Below are 26,929 nucleotides of genomic sequence, written 5' to 3'. Positions count from 1 at the left end.
CATCCTACTCCCCATTGTGTCCCCCCCAGCCTACTCCTCATGGGTAAGGGCTCCCATGAGGAGTTTACATAGTCTCTGACACAATAGGGCAGGGCAGGGCCAGGCCATCTCCAATGTGTTAAGGCTGAACATTGCATTGCACAATAGGCTTTAACAAGCTAGCTCATGTACCAGGTTTGTATCATGGTCCTATTCCATGGTCCCCTCTGATAGCCCAAGTTCCACAACTGTCTCCCACATATAAAAGGCTTAGTTTGTCTCCTGGAGTCTCCACAGTTGTAGGTCTAGAGCTCATGAGTTTCCATAAGCTTGGTTCAGCTGTCTTTATAGATTTCTCCATCATGATCTTGACCTCCCTTGTTCATATATTCCCTCCTCCGTCTCTTCTACTGGATTCTAATAGCTTGGCTTGGTTCTTGGTTTGGGTCTCTGAGTCTGGTTCCATCAATTACTGGATGAAAGCTCTATGATGATAATTGGGGTATTCATTAATCTGGTTATAGGGTGTAGGCCAGTTTGGGCATCCTCTCCACTATTGCTATGAGTCCTAGCTGGGGTCCTCCTTGTGGATTCTTGGGAGTTATCCTAGAACTAGTTTTTCCCTAGACCCATAGTGGCTCTCTCTGCTAAGATTACAAACAGATCCATTCCTATTGGCATGCTCAAAACTCAAATCCAAGTGGATCAAGAACCTCAACATAAATCCAACTACTGAACCTGATAGAAGAGAAAGTTGTAAGTAGCCTTGAACACATTGGCACAGGAGACTACTTTTAAAATATAATATCAGTTGCACAGACACCAAAAGCAACAATTAATAAATGTGACCTCCTGAACCTGAAAAGCTTCTATAAGACAAAGGACACTGTCAATAAAACAAAATGACAGCCTACAGAAATGGAAAAGATCTTCACCCACCCCACATCTGACAGAAGGCTGATCTCCAAAATGTATAAAGGACTCAAGAAACTAGACATCAAAATACAAAATAATCCAACTGAAAAATGGGGTACAGAGCTAAACAGAGTCCTCACCAGAAGAATCTCAAATTACCAAAAACCATTTAAGGAATTGCTTAACATCCTTAACCATCAGGGAAATACAAATCAAAATGACTTTGAGATACCATCTTACACCTGTGGGATTGTCTAAGATCAAAAATATTGAGGACAGCTTATGTTAGAAAGGATGTGGAGTCAGGGCAACACTCCTCCCATGCTGGTGTGAGTGAAAACTTTTACAGCCACTTTGGAAATCAGTATAGTGCTTTCTAAGAAAATTGAGAATCAGTCTACCTCATATGCCCAAAGAACACCTAATCAGATGACAAAAACACTTGCTCAACAATGTTCATGGCAGCATTATTCAGAATAGCCAGAACCTGGAAACTATTTAGATGCCCCTCACCCAAAGAATGGATAAGGAAACTGTGCTGCATTTACACAATGGGGTACTATTCAGGTGTCAAAAAAAATAATGGCCTCATAAAATTTTCAAATAAATGAGTGGAACCAGAAACAAACAAAAAAAAAAAAAAAAAAAAAAAAAAAAAAAGAAAGAAAGAAAGAAAGAAAGAAAAGAAAAGAAAAAACAAAACAAAACAAAAAAATCATCCTGAGTGAGGTAATCAGAAAGACAAACATGATATGTATTCACCCACAAGCAGATTTTAAATACAGAGGAAGGGATAAGTGAGCTACATTCCACAGCTCCAGTAAAACTAGGTAACAAGTAAGACCCTAAGAGGGACATATGAATCACTCTAGGAAGGGAAATTTGATGAGATCTGTGGTGTAAACCTGGGGCAGGGGAAGGTAAAGGGGAGGGGAGGGGGAATGAGAACATGAGGGAATGGGATGGTCAAAGGAGGTAGGGATAAAATGGTGTAGAGAGCCACCGGTGCCATTCCCGAAGATGGCACCGGTTTCCTGTCCATAAGCCAGCAAGGCGCAGATGTGCGATCCACGTCATGGGGTGACCGTTACGACCGTTGCAGGCTGCAACTGTCAGTAACGGACACAGCTCCTCTGCAACTGTCAGTAACGGACACAGCTCCTCTGCAACTGTCAGTAACGGACACAGCTCCTCTGTATAAGCAGAGCCCTTTTTCCTCCTCGGGGTCTTCCCTCAACTTGCTGTAATGAGTCGCGCAATAAACATAGCTGCAGAAGAATCCTGTTGTTGAGCGTCGTTCTTGCAGGCAAGGCAATAGCGCTCGACAAGTGGTGCCGAAACCCAGGAAACTGACATCAACGGCACATGGGGGACCCTTCAGGAGACTGGAGAGGATTCAGAACTGTGGCACAAAGGTAACAAATAAGGTGAGTTCTGATAGTCATGCTACTGTTTGGGCTTGATCCTGCCATTGAAGGGTTGATTATTGTGCGTTTGGTTGCCTGCTTGTTTTTACTGTATTTGTTTTGTCTTGGGGAAGCACATGATAGGCAACTAAAAGCAGGCACTAGACCATTATCAGATTTTCAAAAAAGCATGTCAGAAGCAGAACATGAAGAAAAGATGGGTGCACGTAAAAAGAAAAAACATAATAAAGAGAAAGTGAAAGGGCCCTGCGAGACGGATCCATCTCGTAGAGGAAAGAAAAAACATCTTTATCCTTTAGAGGAATTGGAGGCTTTAGAGCTTTCCAGTCACCCCTCAGAAGAGGAACTATCACCCTCTGAGGAGGAAGATTTGGAGGAGGCTGCACGAGTCCCTACTGTGCCTCCTCCTTATGCAGGGAAGGGATGTAAATACTCCTTTTGTTCACCTGAAACTAGACATGAGATAACCCAGATGTTTCCTGTGTTTGAGGAAGATGGGAATCGTACCCATCACCTTCTTGAGCATAAACAGGTTAAAGAATTGGTAGAGTCTGTTCACACTTATGGTATCAGCGCGAACTACACTCCGTCGCAAATAGAAAGACTGTCCGCAGTGGCCATGACTCCCTCGGACTGGATGTTTGTTGTGAAGGCTTGTCTCACTATGGGACAATACTTAGAGTGGAAGGCCATATGGCATGATTTGAGTCAATCACAAGCCCGCACTAACGCGGCAGCGGGGCAGCCCGCTTGGACATTTGAAATGCTCACTGGACAAGGACAATGAACAAATAATCAGACAATGTATCCTTTAGAGGTCTATGTTCAGATTAACACATGTGCTATTAAGGCCTGGAAGGCACTACCTACTAGAGGGGAAGTATCAGGGAACCTTACAAAAGTCATTCAGGGACCAAATGAACCATTTTCAGACTTTGTAGCACGTATGATGGAGGCTGCAGGAAGGATTTTTGGAGATCAAGAACAGGCTATGCCCTTAATAGAACAACTAGTTTATGAACAATGCACCAAGGAATGTAGACAAGGCATAACTCCTTGGAAAGGAAAAGGCTTACTTACAAGCTTGCCTTAAGGCTTGCAGAGAAATAGGAGGTCCTTTGACCAATGCAGGGCTGGCGGCCGCCATTTTACAAGGACAAAGAAAGGGCAATATGGCAGACAAGAACAAGACTTGTTTTCAATGTGGCAAAATGGGACATATACAAAAGAATTGTAGGGAGTGCATGTCAGGACCTAAGAGGATGCCAGGAATCTGTCCCCAATGTAAAAAAGGCAAACACTGGGCAAATGAATGTAAGTCAGTCAAAGACATTAATGGTAAACCATTGCCTGAGCCAAAAAACGCCCTGCGGCGCCCCGCCCTCAGGGCCCTCAAATATATGGGGCAACGAGCTCCCCCCTGAGCCTAGAAAGGAGGAAGCCCCACAGAGAGCCACTGCAGGTTCTGCAGGATTGGACCTCTGTGCCACCACTAGAATTGTCTTGACCCCCCCAAATGGGTATACAACCTGTTCCTTCTGATTTTTCAGGCCCTCTGCCAAAAAACACAGTAGGACTATTACTAGGAAGGTCATCTACTATCCTAAAAGGTTTAATTGTCCATCCTGGAGTTATAGATCAAGATTATGAGGGACAACTCAAGATCATGTGCTCATCACCACGTGGGATCTTCCCATCTCCGCGGGTGATCGCATAGCACAGTTACTTATTCTTCCTAGTTGTCATGAGGATTTTGGGGCAATTAAACAAAACAGAGGGGCAGAAGGATTTGGCCACTCAGATAAATTTGATTCTGCTTATCTTGCAGTTGATCTTCATACCAGACCAACATTAACATTAAATATAGAAGGAAAGAATTTTCAGGGAATTTTGGACACAGAAGCTGATAAAAGCATCATTGCCACCTCCTGGTGGCCTTCAAAATGGCCAATAACCCAATCAGAACCTTCATTGCAGGGACTAGGGTATGAAGCCACTCCTGCTATCAGCTCTAAATCCCTAAGATGGAAGGCACCAGAAGGTCAGTCAGGGTTGTTTACTCCCTATGTTCTTCCCTTGCCGGTAAATCTATGGGGAAGAGATATTTTAAAAGCTTTAGGATTAAAATTAATGAATGAATATTCCATCTCTGCACAAAATATGATGTTAGATAAGGGATATATACCAGGGCTAGGGATAGGAAAGCAGTACCAAGGCATTAAAGAACCTGTTCAAGTCATTTCAAAAAATGATTGTGCAGGATTGGGTTTTTCCTAGGGGCCATTGGGGAAGGGATGCCCATACCATGGATAACTGAAGTGGCAATATGGGTACCTCAATGGCCACTTTCACAGGAGAAATTAGAGGCCGCTTGTCAATAAGTAAAAGAGCAATTAGATTTGGGACATTTGGAAGGATCCAACTCTCCTTGGAATACTCCTATTTTTGTTATCAAGAAGAAATCTGGAAAATGGAGATTGCTTCATGACCTCAGAGCCATTAATGCACAAATGCAACTGTTTGGCCCAGTCCAACGGGGCCTTCCACTTTTATCAGCTTTACCTAAGCATTGGCAAGTTATTATAATAGATATTAAGGATGTTTTTTCTCTATTCCATTGTTTGAGCAAGATAGAGCTAGATTTGCCTTCACCTTACCGGCCATTAATCATGAGGGACCAGATGAGAGGTTTCAATGGAAGGTGTTGCCCCAAGGCATGGCCAATAGCCCCACTATGTGTCAACTTTATGTACAACAGGCATTAGCACCAGTTAAGGAAAAATATATTTCTCTAAGAATTATTCATTATATGGATGATATTCTTCTTTGTGGGAATAATGAGAAAGAGCTTGAAAAGGCTTATGCAGATTTGGTAAAAATGGTTGGAGAAATATGGTCTGAGCATAGCTACAGAGAAAGTACAAAGGTCGGAAGTAGGACAGTTCTTAGGGGCTGTTGTGCGACCAGAGATTATACAACCTCAAAAGATGGAGATTAGAAGAGATCAACTTAAAACTTTGAATGATTTTCAAAAATTACTAGGAGATATTAATTGGCCACAGCAGAGTTAAAACCATTGTTTGATGTGCTTGAAGGGGATCCACAATTGACTTCATTAAGAACCCTATCTCCTACAGCTGCGGAAGCTCTTCATAAGGTGGAACAGGCGATCACTGCAGCACAATTAGTTAGAATCTCAGCGCAGGAGCCTTTTGATCTTTGTGTGTTACAGACCACTTTGCTGCCAACTGCAGTCTTATGGCAATATGGTCCATTAAATTGGATACACCCTCAAGTTTCCCCAGCAAAAACTATAGAATATTATCCAACTGCTGTTGCAAAAATTGCCCTGAAGGGCTTAAAAACAGCTCTTACCCATTTTGGGGAGTTTCCTAAGCAAATTATTACACCTTATAATATGGAACAAATTCAGACCCTATGTGCTATGAGTGATGATTGGGCAATTCTTGCCTCTACCTTCTTGGGAACTTTTGATAACCATTATCCCAAACATCCCTTATTAACATTTGCTAGAACACATCCTTTGACTTTTCCAAAAATGGTAAGTGCCACGCCTCTCCCTGATGGGGAGATAGTGTATACAGATGGATCAAAAACAGGAATAGGGGCTTATGTACATGAAGGAGTTGTTACCACTAACAGATATGTACCAGACTCCCCACAAATGGTGGAATGTAACATAGTTTTGGAGGTATTAAAGGTGTTTCATGGACCTTTGAATGTGGTCTCTGACTCTGTTTATGTAGTCAATGCTGTTAAAACCTTAGAATTAGCTGGATTAAGCCTTCTAGTACAGTGGCTGAGATGTTTAAGGAGATCCAAAAATGTTTATTAGCAAGACAATATCCTGTTTTCATTATCCACATCCGTGCCCATTCAGGTCTGCCCGGGCCAATGGCACAAGGGAATAATCTGGCAGATTTGGCCACTCGAGCAGCAGCTTTTGCTATTTTAGATCCTATAGAAGCAGCCACTAAATTTCATTCATTATTTCATGTAACATCAGAAACCCTGCGCAAGCGTTTTTCTATTTCCAGAGCATCAGCACGGGAAATAGTCTTGCAATGCAAAAATTGTTCTGAATTTCTTCCAGTACCTCATGTGGGCATTAACCCACGAGGCCTTTGGCCTCTACAGATATGGCAAATGGATGTCACTCATGTGTCATCTTTTGGAAAAATGAAATATTTACATGTTTCTGTGGATACCTGCTCGGGTATTATCCTTGCCTCCCCACTAACAGGGGAAAGGGCCTCTCATGTCATCCAGCACTGCCTCGAAGCCTGGAGTGCTTGGGGCATGCCTCAAATATTGAAGACAGATAATAGACCTGCATATACTTCTGAAAAAATTAAGCATTTTTGTCAACAGATGGATGTCAAACACCTCACTGGTCTACCTTATAATCCACAAGGGCAAGGCATTGTGGAACGTGTCAATCGGACGCTCAAATCTTATCTAATAAAACAAAAAGGGAGAATAGAGGAAATGCCCTCTCTCCCACCAAAAGCCACCATATCTTTTTCACTCCTTACTTTAAATTTTTTTAAATTTGGATTTTAATGGTCATTCAGCGGCTGATAGACATAGCCTCTGGTCTATACCTCCAAAAGAACAAGTCAAATGGAAAGATGTACTCTCAGGTACATGGAAAGGCCCGGATCCTATCTTAATACGATCCAGGGGAGCTATTTGTGTTTTTCCACAGGACGGACAAAATCCAATTTGGGTACCAGAGCGATTATCTCGAAGAGTGACAACCATCCCTCAAGAAGATGCTCCTGTGGCTCCTATGGTTGATGATACTCCTTGTGAATCCTCCGCGAATATCAGCAGAACCCAGATGGGGAATACTGTCGGTGTTTCCTAAACCCATGCCCAGTCATCATGATGCATGAGTAACCTTTCTAAACAACTTTTTCAGTATCTTTTAGGTGAACAGGAGAATTTGATAGCCTGATGGACCAACTCCAAATGGCCATCGTCCATGTGAATTCCACCCGTGTGGACGCCTCTCTATCAGAAGGATCATTCTCCTGGATCTCCACCGCTTTTTCCCACTTTAAGGAATGGACGGGTGTAATGGGGTTTGGCCTGCTTTTATGTGGTGGGGTGGTGCTCCTGCTTTGATTGGTATGTAAGCTACATGCTCAACAGACACATGACAAAGTGGTTATCTCTCAAGCCCTAGCTGCTATGGAGATAGGCTCCTCTCCCACTATGTGGCTAAGCATGTTTAAAAATGGACATTAATTGTCCAATAGGATAGCCCTTGCACCCTGAGTCTTCTATGACATTGCACCAGGTTAGGGTGTCCATTTTTTACCAGAAACAGCCCTAATGCTCTGCGGGGGTTTTTTCCCATTGCACGCAGACAGGTGCTTCTTTAGTTTAGCCTACTGTAATAAATTCTTCATGCTCAGGTTGTTTGACTTAGCACTGCACTCCGTGTTGACTCTGGCCATGAGCAACTCTGAGAAGGGCAAGTCTGGTTGCATGTGGGTTGGTGTCCAAGGCCCCACCTCCAGGGAAAAGATGCCGGACGGGTATAGCACTGACTTGGCTGACTACCAGGATTAAGGGTCATTACAATGTCCATCTCATTACTGGAGATCAGACCACTACCCTTGCCTGTTGTGCTTATAAAACAAAAAGGGGGAGATGTAGAGAGCCACCGGTGCCATTCCCGAAGATGGCACTGGTTTCCTGTCCATAAGCCAGCAAGGCGTGGATGTGCGATCCACGTCATGGGGTGACCGTTACGACCGTTGTAGGCTGCAACTGTCAGTAACGGACACAGCTCCTCTATATAAGCAGAGCCCTTTTTCCTCCTCGGGGTCTTCCCTCAACTTGCTGTAATGAGCTGCGCAATAAACATAGCTGCAGAAGAATCCTGTTGTTGAGCGTCGTTCTTGCAGGCAAGGCGATAGCGCTTGACAAAATGGAAAAGTAAAAGTAACTTAAAAAAAAAAAAAAAGATTTATTTATTTATTTACTTATGTATTGTGTTCTTCCTGCATGCATGCCTACGGGCCAGAAGAGGGCACCAGTTCTCATGACAGATGGTTGTAATATGCCATGTGGTTGCTGGGAATTGAACTTGAGCTATCTCTCCAGTCCCTAAACGTTAAATTGATGTTTACTGAATATATGGATTGTGCCACTTCAAGACTACATGGATCATTAATTGAAAATTTTAGAGCAAGTCATGAGTGCCTCTTTATGACTTATTAGGCAGGGAGACACCAGATACCTCAAAATTTACTCAGATTATTGTCATTGCCCTTGGTTACAACCCCTTATTACATGGTTTGACCCTCTTGCTAAAGACAGTACATACTCTGGCCGCAGGACATATGGAAATCTATCTTAAACTTACCAGAACACTTTGTTCCTGCTGGTCAGCTTTCATTATATGGTGAAATTCCATATGCCAAGGGGAGGGACCTGAATGCAGTAGTACCTACATGCCAGAGATATAAACGCACTTGTTCAGTAGTTGCATAAGTGTTTTAGCATAAATAATGACTTTCTCATTGGATTCAGGACTTCCCACAGGAGAGCATTTTATGCTGGCACTTTAATTCTGGCCAAAAGACCATGGCTTGGGAGGGCATAAATCCATAGAATCTGCTATTATGTTGCTAATTGGTCATGATATTAAAGTACTTTCTAAACACTTGTGTTTCTATTAATAGGCCCAGGCTGTTTTCAGTCTTGGCCAGATAAGCTGCTTTAGGCAGTGGGCATCAATTGACTATAAGATTCATTTTAAGCTCAAAGGCATCACCCTCCCTGTGGAGTGGGATGTGAGGGTGATGAGGAGCATAAGAAGGGAGGGAAAGAGGGAGGGAGAGAGGAAACAGAACTGGGATCAATATGTAAAATAATAAAAAAAAATAAAAATAAGATTCACTTTAAGCAAAAGTACTTCGAATGACAGACTGAATGCTCAGTCTATACCAGACACCTACATCACCTCCACCACACGTTTGCACAAAGGCTCAGGTTGAACAGGACAAGAGGCAGGAAAGATGTGAAAAATGAGAGGGTGTCTTATGAAATACTACCACCTGGATATGACATAGCTATATCCTCACACTCATGAACTCACAGCAGATGTGGTTTCTTGCACAAGATCTGCTCAAAATAATTTCAGCCAAAATTCTTGCATAGGTTTGGTAGATGGTCTCTGTCCCCAAGTCCTATGTGAGTGAGCTATCAGCAGTTGAAAGTTTGATGGGAGGTGGAGATTAAGCATTCTTCTTGAAGATTTGACCACTGGTAGCTTTCCTAAGAGCAAGTGGGTCATCTAACAACCATACCTATACACTATGGAAAACACTACCTGAATTTAGTAGGGTTGTCAAAAAATAAGGCATGAATTTTGGAGTTGGACTTTTCAGAAGAAAAGGGAAAACCAGGAAAGTTGAAGATGAGGCAGTAAGTTTGATGTAATTCATTGTATATATGCCAGAAATTCTCAAAAATAAAGAAAATTGAAAACAAAAGTATTCTATGTTCCCGAGGTTCAACACGAGCCTAACACAATTGACTATGAGCAGACAATTGATCTGGATCTGTCTTCCCTCCTCTTTGCTACATTTTCAACTTTTCTTGGTCTAATGTATTTGCAGACATCATGACTAAATGTCCTTCAATAAAGAATGAGTGAGAAATAATAAGATAAGTATAAGCACATAGAGAAAGCATTATAGATCTCAATTCAACATTTTGGGTAAATGGATGGATGTTCAAGTAAATGAATAAACAACAGTTGGAAGACTTCTTTCTGTCTGTCAGTTATACATACACAAAGACAGATATACACATGAGGCAATATCATTCAATAGGAAGATGTAAACTTTAAGTTAGAAAAAAGAATTTTGGATACCTGAAAAAAAAACTGAACATGTTATATAAGGTATTTTAAAAATAAAATTTAGTAGGGATGAAGGGATGGGCCAACATCTAAGAGTTTGTTGCACAAATGTGAGGGAAGGAGATTATTCTAAGTTATCCATTGCATGCCTGATTGACACAGTGTTCTGTCTGTAGTTGTAGCCTTGAAAGGCACATATGGGGACTTTTCAGTGCAAGCTGACTAGCAAAACTAGACATATCATTGAGCTCTTGGGTTGTTGTTTGCTTTTCAAAACAGAGTTTTCCTATGTAACAGCCCTAGCTGTCCTGGGATTAGATCTTGTAGACCAGGCTGGCTTTGAACTCAGAGATCCAACTGTCTCTGCCTGCCCAGTGCTGTGATCTCTTGGTTTAATTGGGAGGAAAGCTTTAATATAGACAAGGTGGAAGAGCAATAAATGATAATGGCTAAAGTCAATCTCAGGCCTCCATGTGCAAAGCACACAAGTGTATGCACATCCACACATGGTTTTTGAAATAAGAATATGCATAGACACATATGTAAGCCACATACATCAATAACTGAAAAATAAGAAAATAAAATAGCATAACCCATTATGTAATAAGTAACAAAAGTTTGAAAATAATATGTTGATAGACAACATGAAAAATATCTTGGATGTTCTAATAGAAATAAATGATTGAATAAATTAGATTAATTCTGCATGGCATAGTCAGATATGCCACTATTTGAGACACAAAGTGCTATAGAATACTCAATGAGAAATCAATGTCTTAAAAGGAATAGCAATTACCAATATAGAAATTCCTTCAGAAATAATTGAAAGTTAATAAGTGATATAGATGATATTGTTGAATAAGACATCAAAACTAATAGAAGGTGAGCAGCACTCACTAATCACGAATGAACTCAATTCAAAATAGTAGGAATAAAATGTATCAAATACAAAAATCAACTTAGACTAAGTTTTGTTAGTAATACAGTCAACTAAAAGGCAAAACTCCCATCTAATTGTAGCAGTAAAAAGTACACACCATATTTCTTTGTCTTTATGAAATCTTGGGTTCATTCTCTTCTGAATATGAAGTATCACAAATAACAAAATTAAAGATGAACATTGCAGGATAGAAAACAATGATTTTTAGATGAAGTTTGATCATGGCAGTCTGTTGGCAGTTAAGCCATATATATTTAAGGACAGGGAGTAGTAACGTAGCAAGAATTTTCTCTGTATGAGACAGGTTGAACAAATTGAGGAAAATGCACCTCAAAAGGCCTCGTTTCTCACCTGCACGTACTGTAGGAAGTTACAGGTTAGTCTTTGACTTAGGTGAATAGAAAAAGAAAAGTACTACAGCCACTGTTACATGCACACTTATCTTTATTGCAGATATGTGATGGGAGATATCATTCTGTAAATATGGTTCTCTTATTGGTTAATGAATAAAACACTGTTGGCCAATAGGAAAGCAAGATAGGCGGTACTAGGAGACAAGGAGGAGAGAGGAAGTAGTAGGGAGGAGTCAGCATGTAAATACTTAAGAGAATAGAGGTCCAGGCCCTATCTCCGATAAGATGAGACCATGTGGAAATACTTAGATTAATAGAAATGGGTTAATATTTAAGACAAAGCTAGCTAATAATTAACTAGTAACAGACCAACAGCTTTATATCTACTACAGGGTCTCTGTGTGTTATTTGGGGCTGGTGCGGCAGTGGGCCCAGGCAGCAGGGAAAAACCTGCTCATAAGAGATATATAATTTTTAAACAGGAGAGGTTGTAAAACCAGTTATTATAAAAGGAATAATAATCAACAACTAGCTAAACAAATGAATTGTTACTACCTACAGATCCCACAACTGTCGATTTATTACCTGTGTTATATTTCAAAACATAAATGTATCACTTCATGTTCAAATTCAAATACATGCTATAGAACAAAGACATTCAATTAAAATATTTTTTATATTATTTATGGCAATGGTACTAAAATCTAGCTTTTTAGTGATGTGTAATGCAGAATATATTGTTCTAGCTTTACTCAGATTCAACTTATTTTACCTACTCACATAAATATTATCTCCCCAATTTCTCTGTAATTAATCTCTGGTAGTCAATATTTTATGTTTTTTTATGAGAGTTCAACATCTAAAATAAGTTTTTGAACATATATCCTTTCTATTCATTAAATAGAAGCTGTGATAATAGTTCTGAGTAGTAGATTTAAAAAGTGAAATTAGAATTATTAAAAATATGTATTGCCAGTTCAAACTTTTGATGAGAACATTTTGTTGAGAACTGACTGTAACACAGCAGCATTTCATGTCACAAATGATGAAATGGATTAATTTTGGGAAATGGAAGTCATTTGAAGCCTCATTCATGGACCTGAGGAGAAATCCCTGTTTATTTCTCTAGAATTCCAGTTAAAAATCTTCCGTTTCCTTCTTCTTTATCAGCTCATACTTGTGTTTATATGTGATTATTTAAAAAAAAATTGATTATTAGTGATTTTGTCATCTTGGGACCCTGTTTTCTCATTAATCTTATAAACCAAGTTTCTTTTGTTTCTTGTGTCAAAAGTATAGCAGAGTTCCAAAAAGAAAATAATTAATACAGGCCTTCTTTTAGGCAATTAATTGCCTAGTACTTAACAATGATCTTCCTTCTCTCTTTTTCTCTCTCCCTCCTCTCTCTCCCTCTCTCCCCCTCTCCTTCCCTCCCTCTATCTCTCTTATTTTTACCTTTGAATCTTCACAAATAATACACAGGTCTCCCCAACTGAATCACTTGCCAGGTGTGTTATGTTTTCTTTTCACCCTTCAGATTCTACAGGGACTAGGAAACTCATTTCCACAGAGACACATTGATGTATAAAGCACTCATCCTTCAACTGACTGAACTATCAAGAAGATCCTATTCCATGAGTTCTGTGTACATCTCATTAGATGGCTTCAGGTAAGTCTGTGGGCAAAGAACTGTGTTATGGAAACATGCCGATCCCATGTGATGGTAGAAGAATAAAATGTAGTTGATTGTTTCAACCTTAGAAATATTTTCAATAATTCTGTGCACTTGGAATCTTTCAGAAAGTGTTAACAAAATATGCTATAATAAAATTGAGGCAGAATTTCGGCAAACCAGAGGACCTGAGGAGAGCAATGTGAACAGAAGTGAAAAAAAGTAAGTGGACAACGTATTAACTATACGGTTAAGATGGCTATATCATGCTTAGGCCTGGTTACAGACTCATTAGGCTCTAATTCTGTGAGGCAATGTGTGCTGTCTAAATATTTAAAATGCCCTGTCCTGTTCAAATTCATGACCTTTGTTCAATGTGTTTCTACATGATTCTTATTTTACCTATGTTGAAACTAAATAACTTAATTTATTAACAATATCCAGAGACAGAAGGATAATCAGCAACAGATCTACATCTGAATTGTCTTGTCTGACTGCAGGTTTTAACCAGTTCACTTTATGCCTTACAGGAAACATCTGTGATGGGGATGTGGACTTAAAACTTTTATGCAAAATAAAGAGGAGGTAATTTGGAGCCAATTATAAAGAATAGCCAGTTGACCTGGGAGCTGTGCTGCAATGTGGTTGACTGCCTCAGAAAACAGCAGAAGTTTACTGATATTGGCAGATAGAACATGGTAAACATCAGAGGAGTAGTCTAAGACAGAGACATTATTGAGATAGTAGAGAATTCAGACTAGGCTTCATAGGAGTTTTTGGTTCTTAAGTTCTTACAGCCTTGAACTCTGGAAAACACACTCAGAACAAGAGTTCTAGGTAACATGCTTTAGTGTATATGCTGGTTCAGATGTATCAATGGGATAAGGTTTTTTTCTTCTCCTTTTATATGTATGTAATTTGTACCCACACACTTCTTCTATATACTTCCCTTTCTCATCTTCTCCAGTTAACTCCTATCCTGAGGCCATCTCTAGCCCTATCTTTTTATGTTTTTTATTGTTGTTGTTTGTTAGTTTTCTGCATCAGTCAGCAACTATCACTGACTTGTTTCCCAGTCCACTCTACTACATTCACATTATTGCATAGCATCCTGTGTGTAGTAAATAACTGCCGTGGTATTTTTCTTATACTATCTTGTAGCTCTGTATACTGACATATATCTATAGACTAGTACCTAGCAGACAGAGACAGGAGAGTTAATGCAGTTCCTGGTCAGTCTTGTTTGCCTAGCAAGTTTTAGATCAATCACAGCAAGTCACTGACATGTTCCTCATTCCCCTCAGTTTCAGATATCACAGAACACTGATGCTAATAACACACTCTAAACAAACTAAACATCTAAAGTGTTTACAATCTATACAGAGTAATGATATTTAAAATATATTTAATGAATTATAGACACTGCTATTTAAATTTCAAACATTGAGCTTTATAAGGACATCATAAATGAACTTTCACTCTTTCCTCAAATGTTTTAAAGAATATTTGAATTTCTTGGGCAATGATTCTTAATAAAATTAGTAGCATACAAAATTCCAATTTGTGTGTATTAATATTGCCTTGTACAATAAAGAAGATTTAATTAAACACACTTTGGTTTGAAGAAAGAGTTTTCTGTAAGAACATTCAGGAACAAGGGTCTGTATAAGAGTTAGATGAAGATGCCTGCACTTTTCTGAAAAGAAAAGTGGATGGGGGAGAAAGAATATTGGGAGGAGGGGCTGAGAGAAGAGGAGGGAGGGAGGGGAATCTGATAGGGTATATACCATGTTTTTCTTTTCTAGACTGGGTTACCTCACTCAGGATGGACACATGATCTGATAAGATACAGGGGGTAATGTCTGTCTTGAAGCTGAGGTGTGTTCTTGTATGCAGCAGAAGGATGAATTCTGTCTCTATCCATTCTGTTTGCCTGTGTCCTTTTAGAGGTGAATTGAGTCCATTGATATTAAGGAATATTAATGAACAGTAATTGCTAGATCCTGTTATTTTTGTTTTTGTTGTTGGTGGTGTTATTGTATGTGTGTTTTCCTTCTTTGGATTTGCTGGTGTGGGATTATCTATTGCCTGGGTTTTTGTGGGTATAGCTAACTTCCTTCTAGTCCTTTCTGTATGGCACAATTTGTGGATAGGTGTTATTTAAATATGTTTTTTCATGGAATATCTTATTTTCTTTGTCTATGGTGATTGCAGCTTTGCTGGGTTTAGTAGTCTGGACTGGCATCCATTCTCTCTTAGTGTCTCCATAACACCTACCCAGGACCTTCTGGCTTTCCATTGAGAAGTTTGCTATAATTCTGATAGGTTTCCCTTTGTATGTTACCTGGCCTGTTGCCTTTGCAGCTCTTATTATTCTTTATTTTGTATGTTTAGTGTTTAGATTATTAGGTTCTGAGGGAACTTTTTGTTGTTCAGTATTTGGTGTTCTGTAAGCTTCTTGTACTATAGGTATGTCCTTCTTTGGTTGGGAAAGTTTCCTTCTTTGATTATGCTGAATATATTTTTTTGTGCCTTCTCTTTCTTCAATCCTTATCAAGTTAGGTTTGGTATTTTCATGGTGTTCAAGATTTCCTGGATCTTTTGTGTTAAGAATTTGTTGGATTTAACATTTTCTTTGTCCTGTGAAATCTATTTCCTATATTGTATCTTCAAAGCCTGAGAATCTCTCTTCCATCTCTTGTATTATGTGGCTTATGATTCCATCTGTACATCCTGATCATTTACCATTTCCAGAATTCCCTCCATTTATGTTTTCTTTATTGTCACTATTTCATTTTTTAAGTCTTGGACCATTTTCTTTACCTGCTTGATTGCTTTTTCTTGGTTTTCTTTATGGGATTTGTTGATTTCTTCTAATTTATTTCTTTGTCTTTTCCTCCATTTCTTTAAAGGAACTTTTTATTTCCTCTTTAAGGTCCTCAAATCATTTTCATAAGGTTATTTTTAAGGTCATTTTTTTTCTGCTTCATCTGCATTGGAATGTTCAGGTCTTGCGGTTTTAGAACTACTAGTTTCTGGTCATGCCATATTGTTCTTTGTTTTGTTGTCTACCAATCTCTTCCCCCAACCCATAAAGTTGGAGCTTGCTTTTCAAGGGGTCCATCTTCCTCCTATTGGTGCAACTTGGAGCTGTGGCTCCACAGATCCCTCCTCCAAGTGCAGGGGGATCTAATGCTCCAGTTGATGCAGCTGGGTATCACATACAGAGAATGGCACTGGATGCTGGCTGGTACTCAGGTGTTCTTTCCCATAGGCGCTTCTCAAGATACTTTCTGGAAACTGCTGCTGTTAATGCTTCGGGGCTGCTTGGTTGCTGATGTTCTATCTCTATCTAGTTTTTAATGAAAACTGTATCCTTTGCTATTGTCTCCCATCTCTTCACCATCCAGGGCTCTTTGTTCTGTTTCACAGGTGAGCAGGATTGATTCAACAATGTGAGATTTGCATCTGGGAAAGAAATTCTTAAGAAAGAACTGGGAACTTTTCATGGAACAAAAGATAATAACACCCAGGAGATTACAGGGCCTCCTGGCTGCATTTTCTGTCACTGCTTTGCTGATTGGTGACTTTCCCTGGCTGCCCATGTGTCAACTGCAGGCCTGGGAAAGTTTTCAGGTCCAGTATACTTGGCTGGGTTCTCATTAGCCAGTATGGACAATGTAGCTCCCCCGAGTCAACAGGAATTGGGGGATTAACTGTATTTCAGCCTCCAGATGGTCTTCTTGAGTGAGCTGAGAAGGGGTAGGCATCATTTCCTTCCTCAGAGACAATCTATATTTATTAAGGTTAAAAAAAATTAAAAATAAAAAAAATAAATAAAAAGAGCAACAACTAACGTATTTGCTGAACGGAAAGGAAGACACATTTATGTGGTGTGTCTTTTCATCAATTTGGCATTTTAGTTTATTCTCACAGCATTTAATACTTAATCCATCTCAGGAAACAGGTTTGTGGATTGCTGAAAGAAAATAAACGCACTTTCTAAATCATTTGCTACATTATATCCCCTGGAGTGGAAATATTTCTTGAAAGAGATATAAATACAGGTTTCAAATCACCATTAAGCAAGACTTCCCCATGCCTCATGCAGCTTTGGATACATGACAAAGCAAAGGCTGTCTGCTCAGGACCATGTCTTTAAGCCTGTTTTAATGTCCTAGGTGTGAGTCATTAAAGGAGGAAGATAAAGGGCAGAAGATTCCTATAGGAATAGTCTCCCAGGAAATAATGTAAAGACAAACAAACAAAAAGTCTTGTCTATAGAAGTCACTTCCCTCCTGCAGATAGAGGACATATTAAAACTTTAGTAATTCCTCTCCATTGCTTTCAGTATGATTTAAGAACTTAGGTACAAACAAACAGTAGCCTTATGTAGGTGACTTAGCTACTGATAAAGAAGAATGAGCTGAGGTGAAGGTGGGGATTTGTTAAATATAAATGATGTGCAAGGTACAGAAAATGGAAGGTGTGGTCCATCTATGGCCAAAAAAGGAAAAGATGGATGAATTAAAAAAATAAAATGGATAGATTCTCAGAATACAGGCAGAAGTATAAAATAATCAGTTGAGCTTGGGGAAAGGATAAATGGACAAAATACTACTTTGTATAAGGTCCAGTAGATCCTTTTAGAGAAGGACCAGATAATGAAGACACCTGTAACAACTGTTAATGAAGGACAGACATAGAATTTCTTCCTGACAAACTTGCTTTGTGAAAATTGAGCAATTTTCCACCATGGTGGATTATTTATGTCTATAAGATTCAAGTTCTTGCAATATCTTCATTCTGTGTATTCCAGTTGCAAAGAGACAAGAGTTCATAGAGGACAAGTATTTAACAAAAGACATTTTTGATAAAATGCTTTTGGTCTTGGAGAAGAAGTAAACAATCTGTTGAATTTAACTTCCTGAGAGAAAATGAGTCAGGTAAGAAGTAACAAAAAATTTTGTGATTAATTTTTAAATTCCCCAGGAGAGGGGAATGTTTGGGGTTAGAAAGTGGGGATGGTATGTTCCTAATCTTATTCCTAAATTACATAGAGTTTATTTTGCTAATGTATCCATTTCTCTTATATTTAATGTGCCCAGTCTTAGACCGAAGAAGTTGAAGCACTATACCACTACACAGTTCTACTTACAGATTCACTATGCTCATGTTCAATGGCTCAGTCTTCATGCCTTCTGTGTTAACATTAGTTGGCATCCCTGGCCTGGAGTCAGTGCAGTGCTGGATTGGAATTCCATTCTGTGTCATGTACATCATCGCTTTGATTGGGAACTCCCTAATTTTAGTTATAATCAAAGGTGAAAAGAGCCTCCACATACCCATGTACATTTTCTTGGCCATTTTGGCAGTTACAGACATTGCTCTTAGCACATGCATTCTCCCCAAAATGTTGGGCATCTTCTGGTTTCATGTGCCACAGATTTCCTTTGATGCCTGTTTGTTGCAAATGGAACTCATTCATTCATTCCAGGCAACAGAATCAGGCATACTTCTGGCCATGGCTCTGGATCGCTATGTGGCTATCTGCAAACCCCTGAGACACACAACAATCTTCTCTCCACAACTCATGGCTTGCCTTGGAGCTGGTGTCTTATTCAGGTCTCTCATTCTTACATTCCCAATGATATTGCTCATCAAATGTCGCCTTAAGTACTACCAAACTACTATTGTTTCCCACTCTTACTGTGAACACATGGCCATTGTGAAATTGGCAGCTGAAGATATCAGAATCAACAAGGTATGTGGTCTCCTTGTTGCCTTTGCCATCTTAGGGTTTGACATAGTCTTCATTACTTTCTCCTATGTGCGAATCTTCATCACTGTCTTCCAGCTGCCCCAGAAGGAGGCTCGATTGAAAGCCTTCAACACTTGCATTGCTCACATCTGTGTCTTCCTACAGTTCTACCTCCTGGGCTTCTTCTCTTTCTTCGCACACAGGTTTGGGGCTCACATACCCCCCTATGTGCATATCCTCCTGTCAGATCTTTATCTGTTAGTCCCACCTTTCCTCAATCCCATTGTCTATGGTGTTAAAACTAAACAAATCCGTGACCAAGTTCTTAAGATGCTTTTCTCCAAGAAACCTCTGTGAACATTAGTGATTTGCTGTGTTGAAATGTGTGGTTCCTAAATAGCACCTTGAATGAGTTAAACTCTATGTAGTCTACAAATAGAAAATTGTGTGATAGCATGTGAATTTCTGTTACTCAAAATTTAAAGAATTATGAGTTAAATAAAAACAACCTTATTTAACTCTGTTTTAGTTTCAGATTTCTTAATGTATTTTCTGGCTTTGAACTACAGATATATAGTCTTATATGTTCTTTCCTGACACTACGGAGTCATATGTAAAAAGAAATTTCAGAATTAGCATTTTCTTTAGGAAAGTTTCAGAGCAAGTCCTATAAATCACCATTATGAACTTCTAACCTAACTCATATTCATAATTTTGTCTATGTTTTGCTTTCTGGTATTACCTTCTAATCTATATTCTGACATAATTTGGAATGGTTAATCTGTTTTATATACCTCTATAAATAAAAACATAGTAATATATAATACTTATTCCACACAAAATTATACAATGAATTCTAAAACCCATTAAAGATACCAAGAAACATGTACAGGGAAATTCGAAAGAAAGAGCAAGGAATTAGCATATTCACAAATTAACTTTTAGGAGAACTTGAAGCAATGATATAAATGTAGGTGTGGATATTGATTGAACCCTGATATGTTAGTTATTGTAATGTAAATTTCCTGATATGTTAGTTATTGTAATGTAAATTTGAGTTTTATTTATGCTTTATTGAAATTTAGAGATTGAAAAGTAATTGAATACCGAGGCAAAACTGGACTATCTAAAACTTGCTTACTGCCAACATTGTCACTAATTCATCTTACCCACCCTTAACTCACAAATCCTAAGATACACTGCCTGGCATTTAGACAAGTGATATTTGCATTTATGGAGGCAAATGTAATATGCAAATCTGTACAGAAAATTATATATTCAGAAGTTTATTCCAAAACTATTAAGGTAAAGAAAGCATGAAGACAAAAGGATAATTATATAATCCCATGGCTTATATAAGCCCAAAACACTGGCTATGAGCAGCAACTCCTCAACTGTCCTCATATTTTTCACAGCCTTCTCTATATCTTCAACTTATTATTTTGATGTATAAATATCATTTCCAACTTTTCTTCAACAAAAGAACAAACCTGAGAACATATAAGTTGATTACAAGCATACACTAAAAAAAAGAAGTACAGATGGATATTTTTGGATAAATAATTGTTTAAATAAGGAAAAGAAGAAAACATCTATAAAAGAGAGGCAATTGAAGGGAGGGAAGGAAGGGGAAGGAGAGACAGAGAGAGAATCATTCAATAGATAGATTTAAAATTTTGAAAAAAGGAATTTTTCAAAGACACAAATGTAAACTAGTAATTATGTTTTGAAAATAAAATTTAATGGGTCTGGAGAAATGGATCAGTAGTTAAGCCCTTGCTGCTCAAGTCCAGAATTTTGATCCCCAGAAATTCACGTAAAGGGCAGGTGGTCATGCCAGACTGCCTGTAATTCCCAACTGAGGAATATGACATCAGGACTTCCCCAAAGCAAGTGGGCTAAGAAAGATAAGACACATGGGCAACCTCTGGATTTGACTTACATACCTTGTCTTGTTGAAAAATATGAATATTTACCCAAGACTTGGGCTTCTCCATTCCATGCGTACATCTGCATGATTGCCTCTACACATTTAAGAACTTGTACATGCATGCACTTGTACACCGCACACACACAATATGAAAAATTAGTAACATGAAATATATTTTACATAATAAATACAGTAATAAAAATCATAGAAAATTTTTGATAATAAACAATACAGAAGGTGTTTAATGAGATAATAGACATGAATAACTTATTTTAATCCTGAATTGGGGAGATGTAGTCCAGTGCTTGTGACACACTTCAGAATCATTAAACAATAAGGATTAAACTTAAAATAAATGAACATGATGAGTGCAGAAATCCTAGCATAGCTATAGGGAAGTTAATGAATATATAGCATGAGTGGTATTTTTAAATATGGAACTCAAACTAATAAGATATTGTAAACATCTATTTAACAGGAGTGAATTGAACAACATCAATTTTAGGTATTAGATGTAAATGTGTACTATGTACCTTTTAAATTAATCCGATGTTTGTTGTTAACATAAGCAACTGAAAATTGCAAACATAGCTCAACTGGACCAGAAAAAAGTAAATATGATATATCTTTATGAAATTATGTGTAATTTATTATAAGCATGAGGGATCATAAACAATAAAAACATTAAACCACACATTTAAAACCATAATTTTTAGCTGTACTTTAACTCTGGGAATCTGTTAGCACTCAAGCTATTTGTGGGTATAATTAATTAAGCACAATTTCAAGAGATAGTTTAATAAGAATTTTCTGTGTATAAAGTGGATCAAAGGAAAACCAGTAAGGGAAGAGACAGTTCAAAGGAAAACACACTGTCTCAGTGGACACACTTCACTTTTTGAGTTCAATCTTGACTTAGGTGATTATAAAATGGTAATACAGCCTTTTATCATTCTTTCAGGTACGTAATTCATAAACAGGAGAGGTTATAAACCCCAAAGAAACAGTCATTAAAGTAGCTCTAGCTAGAGAAATAAATACTGACTCTCTGAGGTTCCTGAAATGGTGTAACTATTACTACAAATGTCTTATTTTCCCTATGGCAAGCTTCACAGAAACATTTAATAAAATTGTTTGCTCCCCCCCCCTTTTATGTATACCTAGAGTATGTGTGAACTTCTAGTTCATTTTTTGATCAAGATTTTGAACACATTGGGTCACACAATGTATAATGGCCTAGCTGGTGGCCATTTAGCTTTTATTAAACCAATCACAGTGACACATCTTTACACAGTGTAAAGGAATATTCCACAGCATTTCTCCATTTTGTGTCTAAATAAAAAGAAAGATTTTAACTCTATCACATTTAAACTACATACAATAAAAACAAATATCTATTAAGAATTACATTCACGATGTTAATGTATTTGGCAAATTTAGAAAAAAATACATTATCTATCCTATCTTAGTCTAAAGTTTTACCACCTTAAAAAATATCTTTTTATACCTTAAAACACCTTTTTAGGTAAACAATTTAGGCTTTAAGTCTCTCAGCCTTATAGATTCTACACCTTGTGTGTGTGTTTTTAAGATTTGGTAACAAAGAAAACTGGCCTTCCCTTATATTCAGATGGTGAATACTCCACCTATCATCATGGAGACTTCATCCAGTAATTGGTGAAACCAGAAGCAAAGATCCACAACCAAGGACCAGGCTAAACTCTAGGAATCTAGTTCAAGAGATAGAGGAGGGAATAAATGAGCAAGGGAAGTCAAGATCATGATGAAGAAATCTATAGTGACAGCTGAACCAAGCTTGTAAAAGCGCACGAACTCTGAACTGACAGCTGTGGAGCCTCTGTGGGACTGGGCTAGGCCCTCCACATGTGAGAAACAATTGTGAAGCTTGGGCTATCTGAGTGGTCCCTGGCAGTAGGACCAGGATTATTCCCTGTGCATGTGCTAGCTTGTGGAGCCCATTCTCTATGAGGGGATGCCATGTCCAGCCTTAACACAGGGAAGAAGGATTTGGTTCTGCCCCATGTTAATGTTCCAAACTTTATTGAGTCCTGATGGGAGCCCTTACTTGTTGGGAGAAGTGGATGGGGGTCATGCTAGGGAGCAGTGGGGGGGGGGCAGGAGGAGAGGTGTGAGGGAGGACTTTTGTTGGAATATAAAATGAAATAGAGGATACTCCCTCAGCCTAGACACTTGGGGGAGGGCTTTGACCCTGATCCAAATGATATGATAGACTTTGAAGACTCCTCATGGAAGGTCTCACACCCTCCCTGGGGAGCAGAAAGGGGATACAATATTTTCCACATAGTCAGACATACAGTGATGGATTTTGGAAATAAATCAATCATACTCTTCACAATTGTATCTACTCTTACTCAGTGTGGCTTAGTTAGTGTCCTATTGTACCTCTAAAAGCTGTATTCTCCCACCTAATGAGATAGTCAATGCTGAATTTATGGGCCAAGATCACTAGACAGAGATATAACAAATAACTATGATTTATTTTATTGTAATATGTTAGTGAATGAGTTATTCATTGAACAAAAGTTGTTATCTATTGTTAGATTAAAAATATTTTATTTTCCTTGGTAGAAACATTAATAAAAGTACCATTTTTGGAGAATCCAATTTCAGGTATGAAACTGGATTTATTTCCTACTAAATGATTTTCAAGAAGACATCCCAAATAATGAGTAATTTGTTATCACCTAGAACTAAAATATAGGTACCTATAGTTCTTAGCTATAGACTGTGTTCTTTTCCACAGTCTAGACCACACTTGAAGCTTTTCATTGTTGTCTCATGTTCTAGACGCAAACCCATATCTCATTAACATGCTGTGTTACATCAGTTTTTCCAGACACGGAGATAACAAATACTTAAAAATCTCTAGAGAATTCTTTATTCCCTGCACGTAAATTGTGACATCCTGCTGTAATCTTGTTGGTGGAATTGCAGAAAAGAATTAGAAAAAAACACAAATTGAAATGTTGGCACTGACAGGGTTACAGCCGCTCTCCTGCATGTATCCTGATTCCTCTCTAAGGACAACAGGAAATCTTATTAAGTCATCTCGCTTGCTTTCAGAGTTGGAATGTTCACTCATGGTGAAAAGAATTTTTTTTCTACAAAGTACGTAAGATCAGGGGAGATATAAAAGGGAGGCTGAAAGAAAGCACAGAAGGGATGCTGAGAAGCAAAAGGGAGAAGGGCAAACATCAGAAGAGTGAAGAAAAGAGAAAGACCAAGCATTCTCAACTCATTTTTAGTGATTCTCTCTCTTTCATTCTCTCTCTCTTTCATTTTCTCTCTCTGTCTCCCCCCCCCCGTATTCTTGTACCACTGGACTTAAACGAGAAAAAATTTTACAAGCAGGCCTTATTTAGGGTGCCCAGACTTCCATTTCATGTAGCATCTGTCCAAGCACTTGTGTACGTGAGACAAAGGGCTATTTCAGACATAACAGAGGAAGAATTTCAGAAAGTTGAAATTTCAGCAGACCTTAAAACGCCTACCCTAACCCAAATATTACTAACTTCAATATGTTCTTATTTATATATTCTTACATTTCAGAGTCTCAAATACACTTTGCAAGTCTCCTAGACTTTCAAATTTATAAAGTAACCCTATAAACTCCAAACTGCATTTGTTAGGAAGGTGCTGGAAACTATGCCATGCCTATGTGGGTGAGTTTGAAATTATATTGTTAGAAGCAGTAGAAGTTAGACTGTCAAAATCAAGCAAAGCTACAGTGTGAAGGGTTGTAAGATAAGAGGAGTAGGTAGCATTCACTAGCAAATGTTGTGTAAAGGTGGGAACTTCAGAATGCTAATGTGGCTCCATGCACTTACAGCTTGTTGACTTTCCTAGGATTTTATTTGCACCCTATGTGGGGAAGCTTTTCTTTTCAGAATCAGCACTGGTTTGAATACAAGGTATGTCATGTAGTTCACAGTGTTAGAGGAGCTTCATAGTAGAGAAAAAAGATTAAAAGGTGATGCATATCTTGATATGGATGGTTCATATGTTGGGTCATCACCGTGTGACAAAGAGATGAAATTGAGATGAAATTCACCTATCCCATCTCTCTCTCTCTCTCTCTCTCTCTCTCTCTCTCTCTCTCTCTCTCTCTCTCTTTCTCTCTCTCTCTCTCTCTCACACACACACACACAAACACACACACACATACATACACTCATTCTCTCTCTTCTCTCTCCCTCTCTTTCTCTGTGTGTGTGTGTTGCTACTTTTTAACTTGTTAATTTTAGGATAATATGCAAAATGATGAGTTTCTTACCTCCAAGGTGATTCACTCTCTTTTCCCAGTTAATTCCAACATCTGCTGTCATATTACTGTATTCTACTACCCTCTCAATTTCCCACGTTCCTTAAGATCTCCTTTCCCTTTCAAGATCAGAGGGAACTTTAAAGAGCTTGTCTTTGGAAAGCTGAAGGGAAGGTCTTAAGGTCAATAAAGGACACACCTTACCTACTTTAATGTTAACCAACAATGAAATGGAGATGATGAATTTGAGTATAGCATGGATTAAGGAGTGAATGTACATAAGCACTGAAGTTTTTCTTGTTGCTGTTGTTCTTATTCACTGTTCTTCCCCTACACAGATCCTGGCCTTGTCAATGCTGCTCCTATAACAAAATAACTGTAGAATTTGATTGTGCTCTAACAGTCAGTCAGCCCAATGGCAACCTCAAACTCCAGTAGCATTGTTTCCTCCACATTCTACCTCACAGGCATCCCTGGCTATGAGAAATTTCACCACTGGATTTCCATCCCTTTCTGCCTCCTCTACACTGTTGGAATAACAGGCAACTGCTTGATCCTGCACATTGTACGGACTGATCCCAGACTTCATGAGCCCATGTATTACTTCCTGGCTATGCTTTCACTCACTGATATGGCCATGTCCCTGCCCACAATGATTTCACTTTTTAGGGTGTTGTGGTCCATTTCACAAGAGATCCAGTTCAATATCTGTGTGGGCCAAATGTTTCTGATTCATACCTTTTCCTTCACTGAATCATCTGTGCTCCTGGCCATGGCCCTTGACCGCTATATGGCCATCTGCCACCCCCTGAGATATGCTACTATTCTCACCCCAAAACTTATTGCCAAGATTGGAATTGCAGCTCTGCTTAGGAGTTCTATTTTGATAATTCCACTTATGGCCCGTCTAGCATTCTTTCCTTTCTGCCATTCCCATGTTTTTTCTCATTCCTACTGTCTGCACCAAGACATGATCTGCCTTGCCTGTGCTGACATCAGGTTCAATGTCATATATGGGCTAGTCCTCATTATTTTGCTGTGGGGTCTGGACTCCCTGGGCATTTTTGTATCTCATCTTTTTATCCTTCACTCAGTGTTAAGAATTGCATCCCGTGAGGGTAGGCTTAAAGCACTCAATACATGTGCATCCCACATCTGTGCTGTGCTCATTCTATATGTGCCCATGATAGGATTATCTATTGTTCATCGCTTTGCCAAGCATTCCTCTCCCCTAGTTCACATCTTCATGGCTCATATCTACTTATTGGTTCCACCAGTGCTTAACCCCATCATCTATAGTGTGAAGACCAAGCAGATCCGCCAAGGAATCTTCCATCTGATTTGTTCTCCCAAAATCAGCTCTATTACAATGTAGGTGTTTCACCAAGACAAGAAAGGCATCAGTATTTGCCATGTGAATCCTGGTAAATTGTCTGCTCCAGTGGTCAACAAAAGACTAGATAGATTAAAAAGCAAAAGCAAGTCAACAAAGCACCACAAAGAGGCTGTGAAGGAGCATGCTGCTCTCCACTGTGTCAGAAAGCCTATCTTCACATTCCTTTGTAAACCTTCAGTTATGGATATGTTGCACAGCAGTATACTGGTAATCTTTTCCATTTATTCTCTACCACTTCTATCTCAATCTTAATTCAAGATGATTTATCCATGAATATAATGACTTCATATTACTTTTGATATTATATAATATGTATCATAGAGTTTTAAAATACCTCACTCTTCTATAAT

At 38.7% G+C, this 26,929-nt stretch overlaps 2 protein-coding genes and 1 pseudogene across 2 annotated transcripts; all 3 read left to right on the top strand.

Annotated features, from left to right (window-relative positions):
- Window positions 1–2,259: 2,259 nt before the first annotated feature.
- Window positions 2,260–3,745, top strand: LOC127228960 (igE-binding protein-like; annotated as a pseudogene).
- Window positions 3,746–18,356: 14,611 nt separating this feature from the next.
- Window positions 18,357–19,307, top strand: LOC127228064 (olfactory receptor 52A5). Its single transcript, XM_051192502.1, has one exon. It carries the CDS (start codon window positions 18,357–18,359, stop codon window positions 19,305–19,307), a length of 951 nt encoding a protein of 316 aa, XP_051048459.1.
- A 6,291-nt stretch (window positions 19,308–25,598) lies between these two features.
- On the top strand, window positions 25,599–26,558 carry LOC127228061 (olfactory receptor 51G2). The gene has a single exon (XM_051192498.1). It carries the CDS (start codon window positions 25,599–25,601, stop codon window positions 26,556–26,558), a length of 960 nt encoding a protein of 319 aa, XP_051048455.1.
- The last annotated feature ends 371 nt before the right edge of the window (window positions 26,559–26,929 follow it).

This window comes from Phodopus roborovskii, unplaced genomic scaffold, assembly GCF_943737965.1.
Source record: "Phodopus roborovskii unplaced genomic scaffold, PHOROB, whole genome shotgun sequence".
Lineage (NCBI taxonomy): Eukaryota > Metazoa > Chordata > Mammalia > Rodentia > Cricetidae > Phodopus > Phodopus roborovskii.
The sequence above is the reverse complement of the archived record's forward strand: the minus strand, read 5'-3'. Positions and strand labels throughout refer to the sequence as shown.

What these genes read in the sequence shown, in the direction of transcription:
- LOC127228064 (XM_051192502.1), top strand. Translation starts at nt 18,357, where the DNA reads ATGCTCATGTTCAATGGCTCAGTCTTCATGCCTTCTGTGTTAACATTA.
- LOC127228061 (XM_051192498.1), top strand. Translation starts at nt 25,599, where the DNA reads ATGGCAACCTCAAACTCCAGTAGCATTGTTTCCTCCACATTCTACCTC.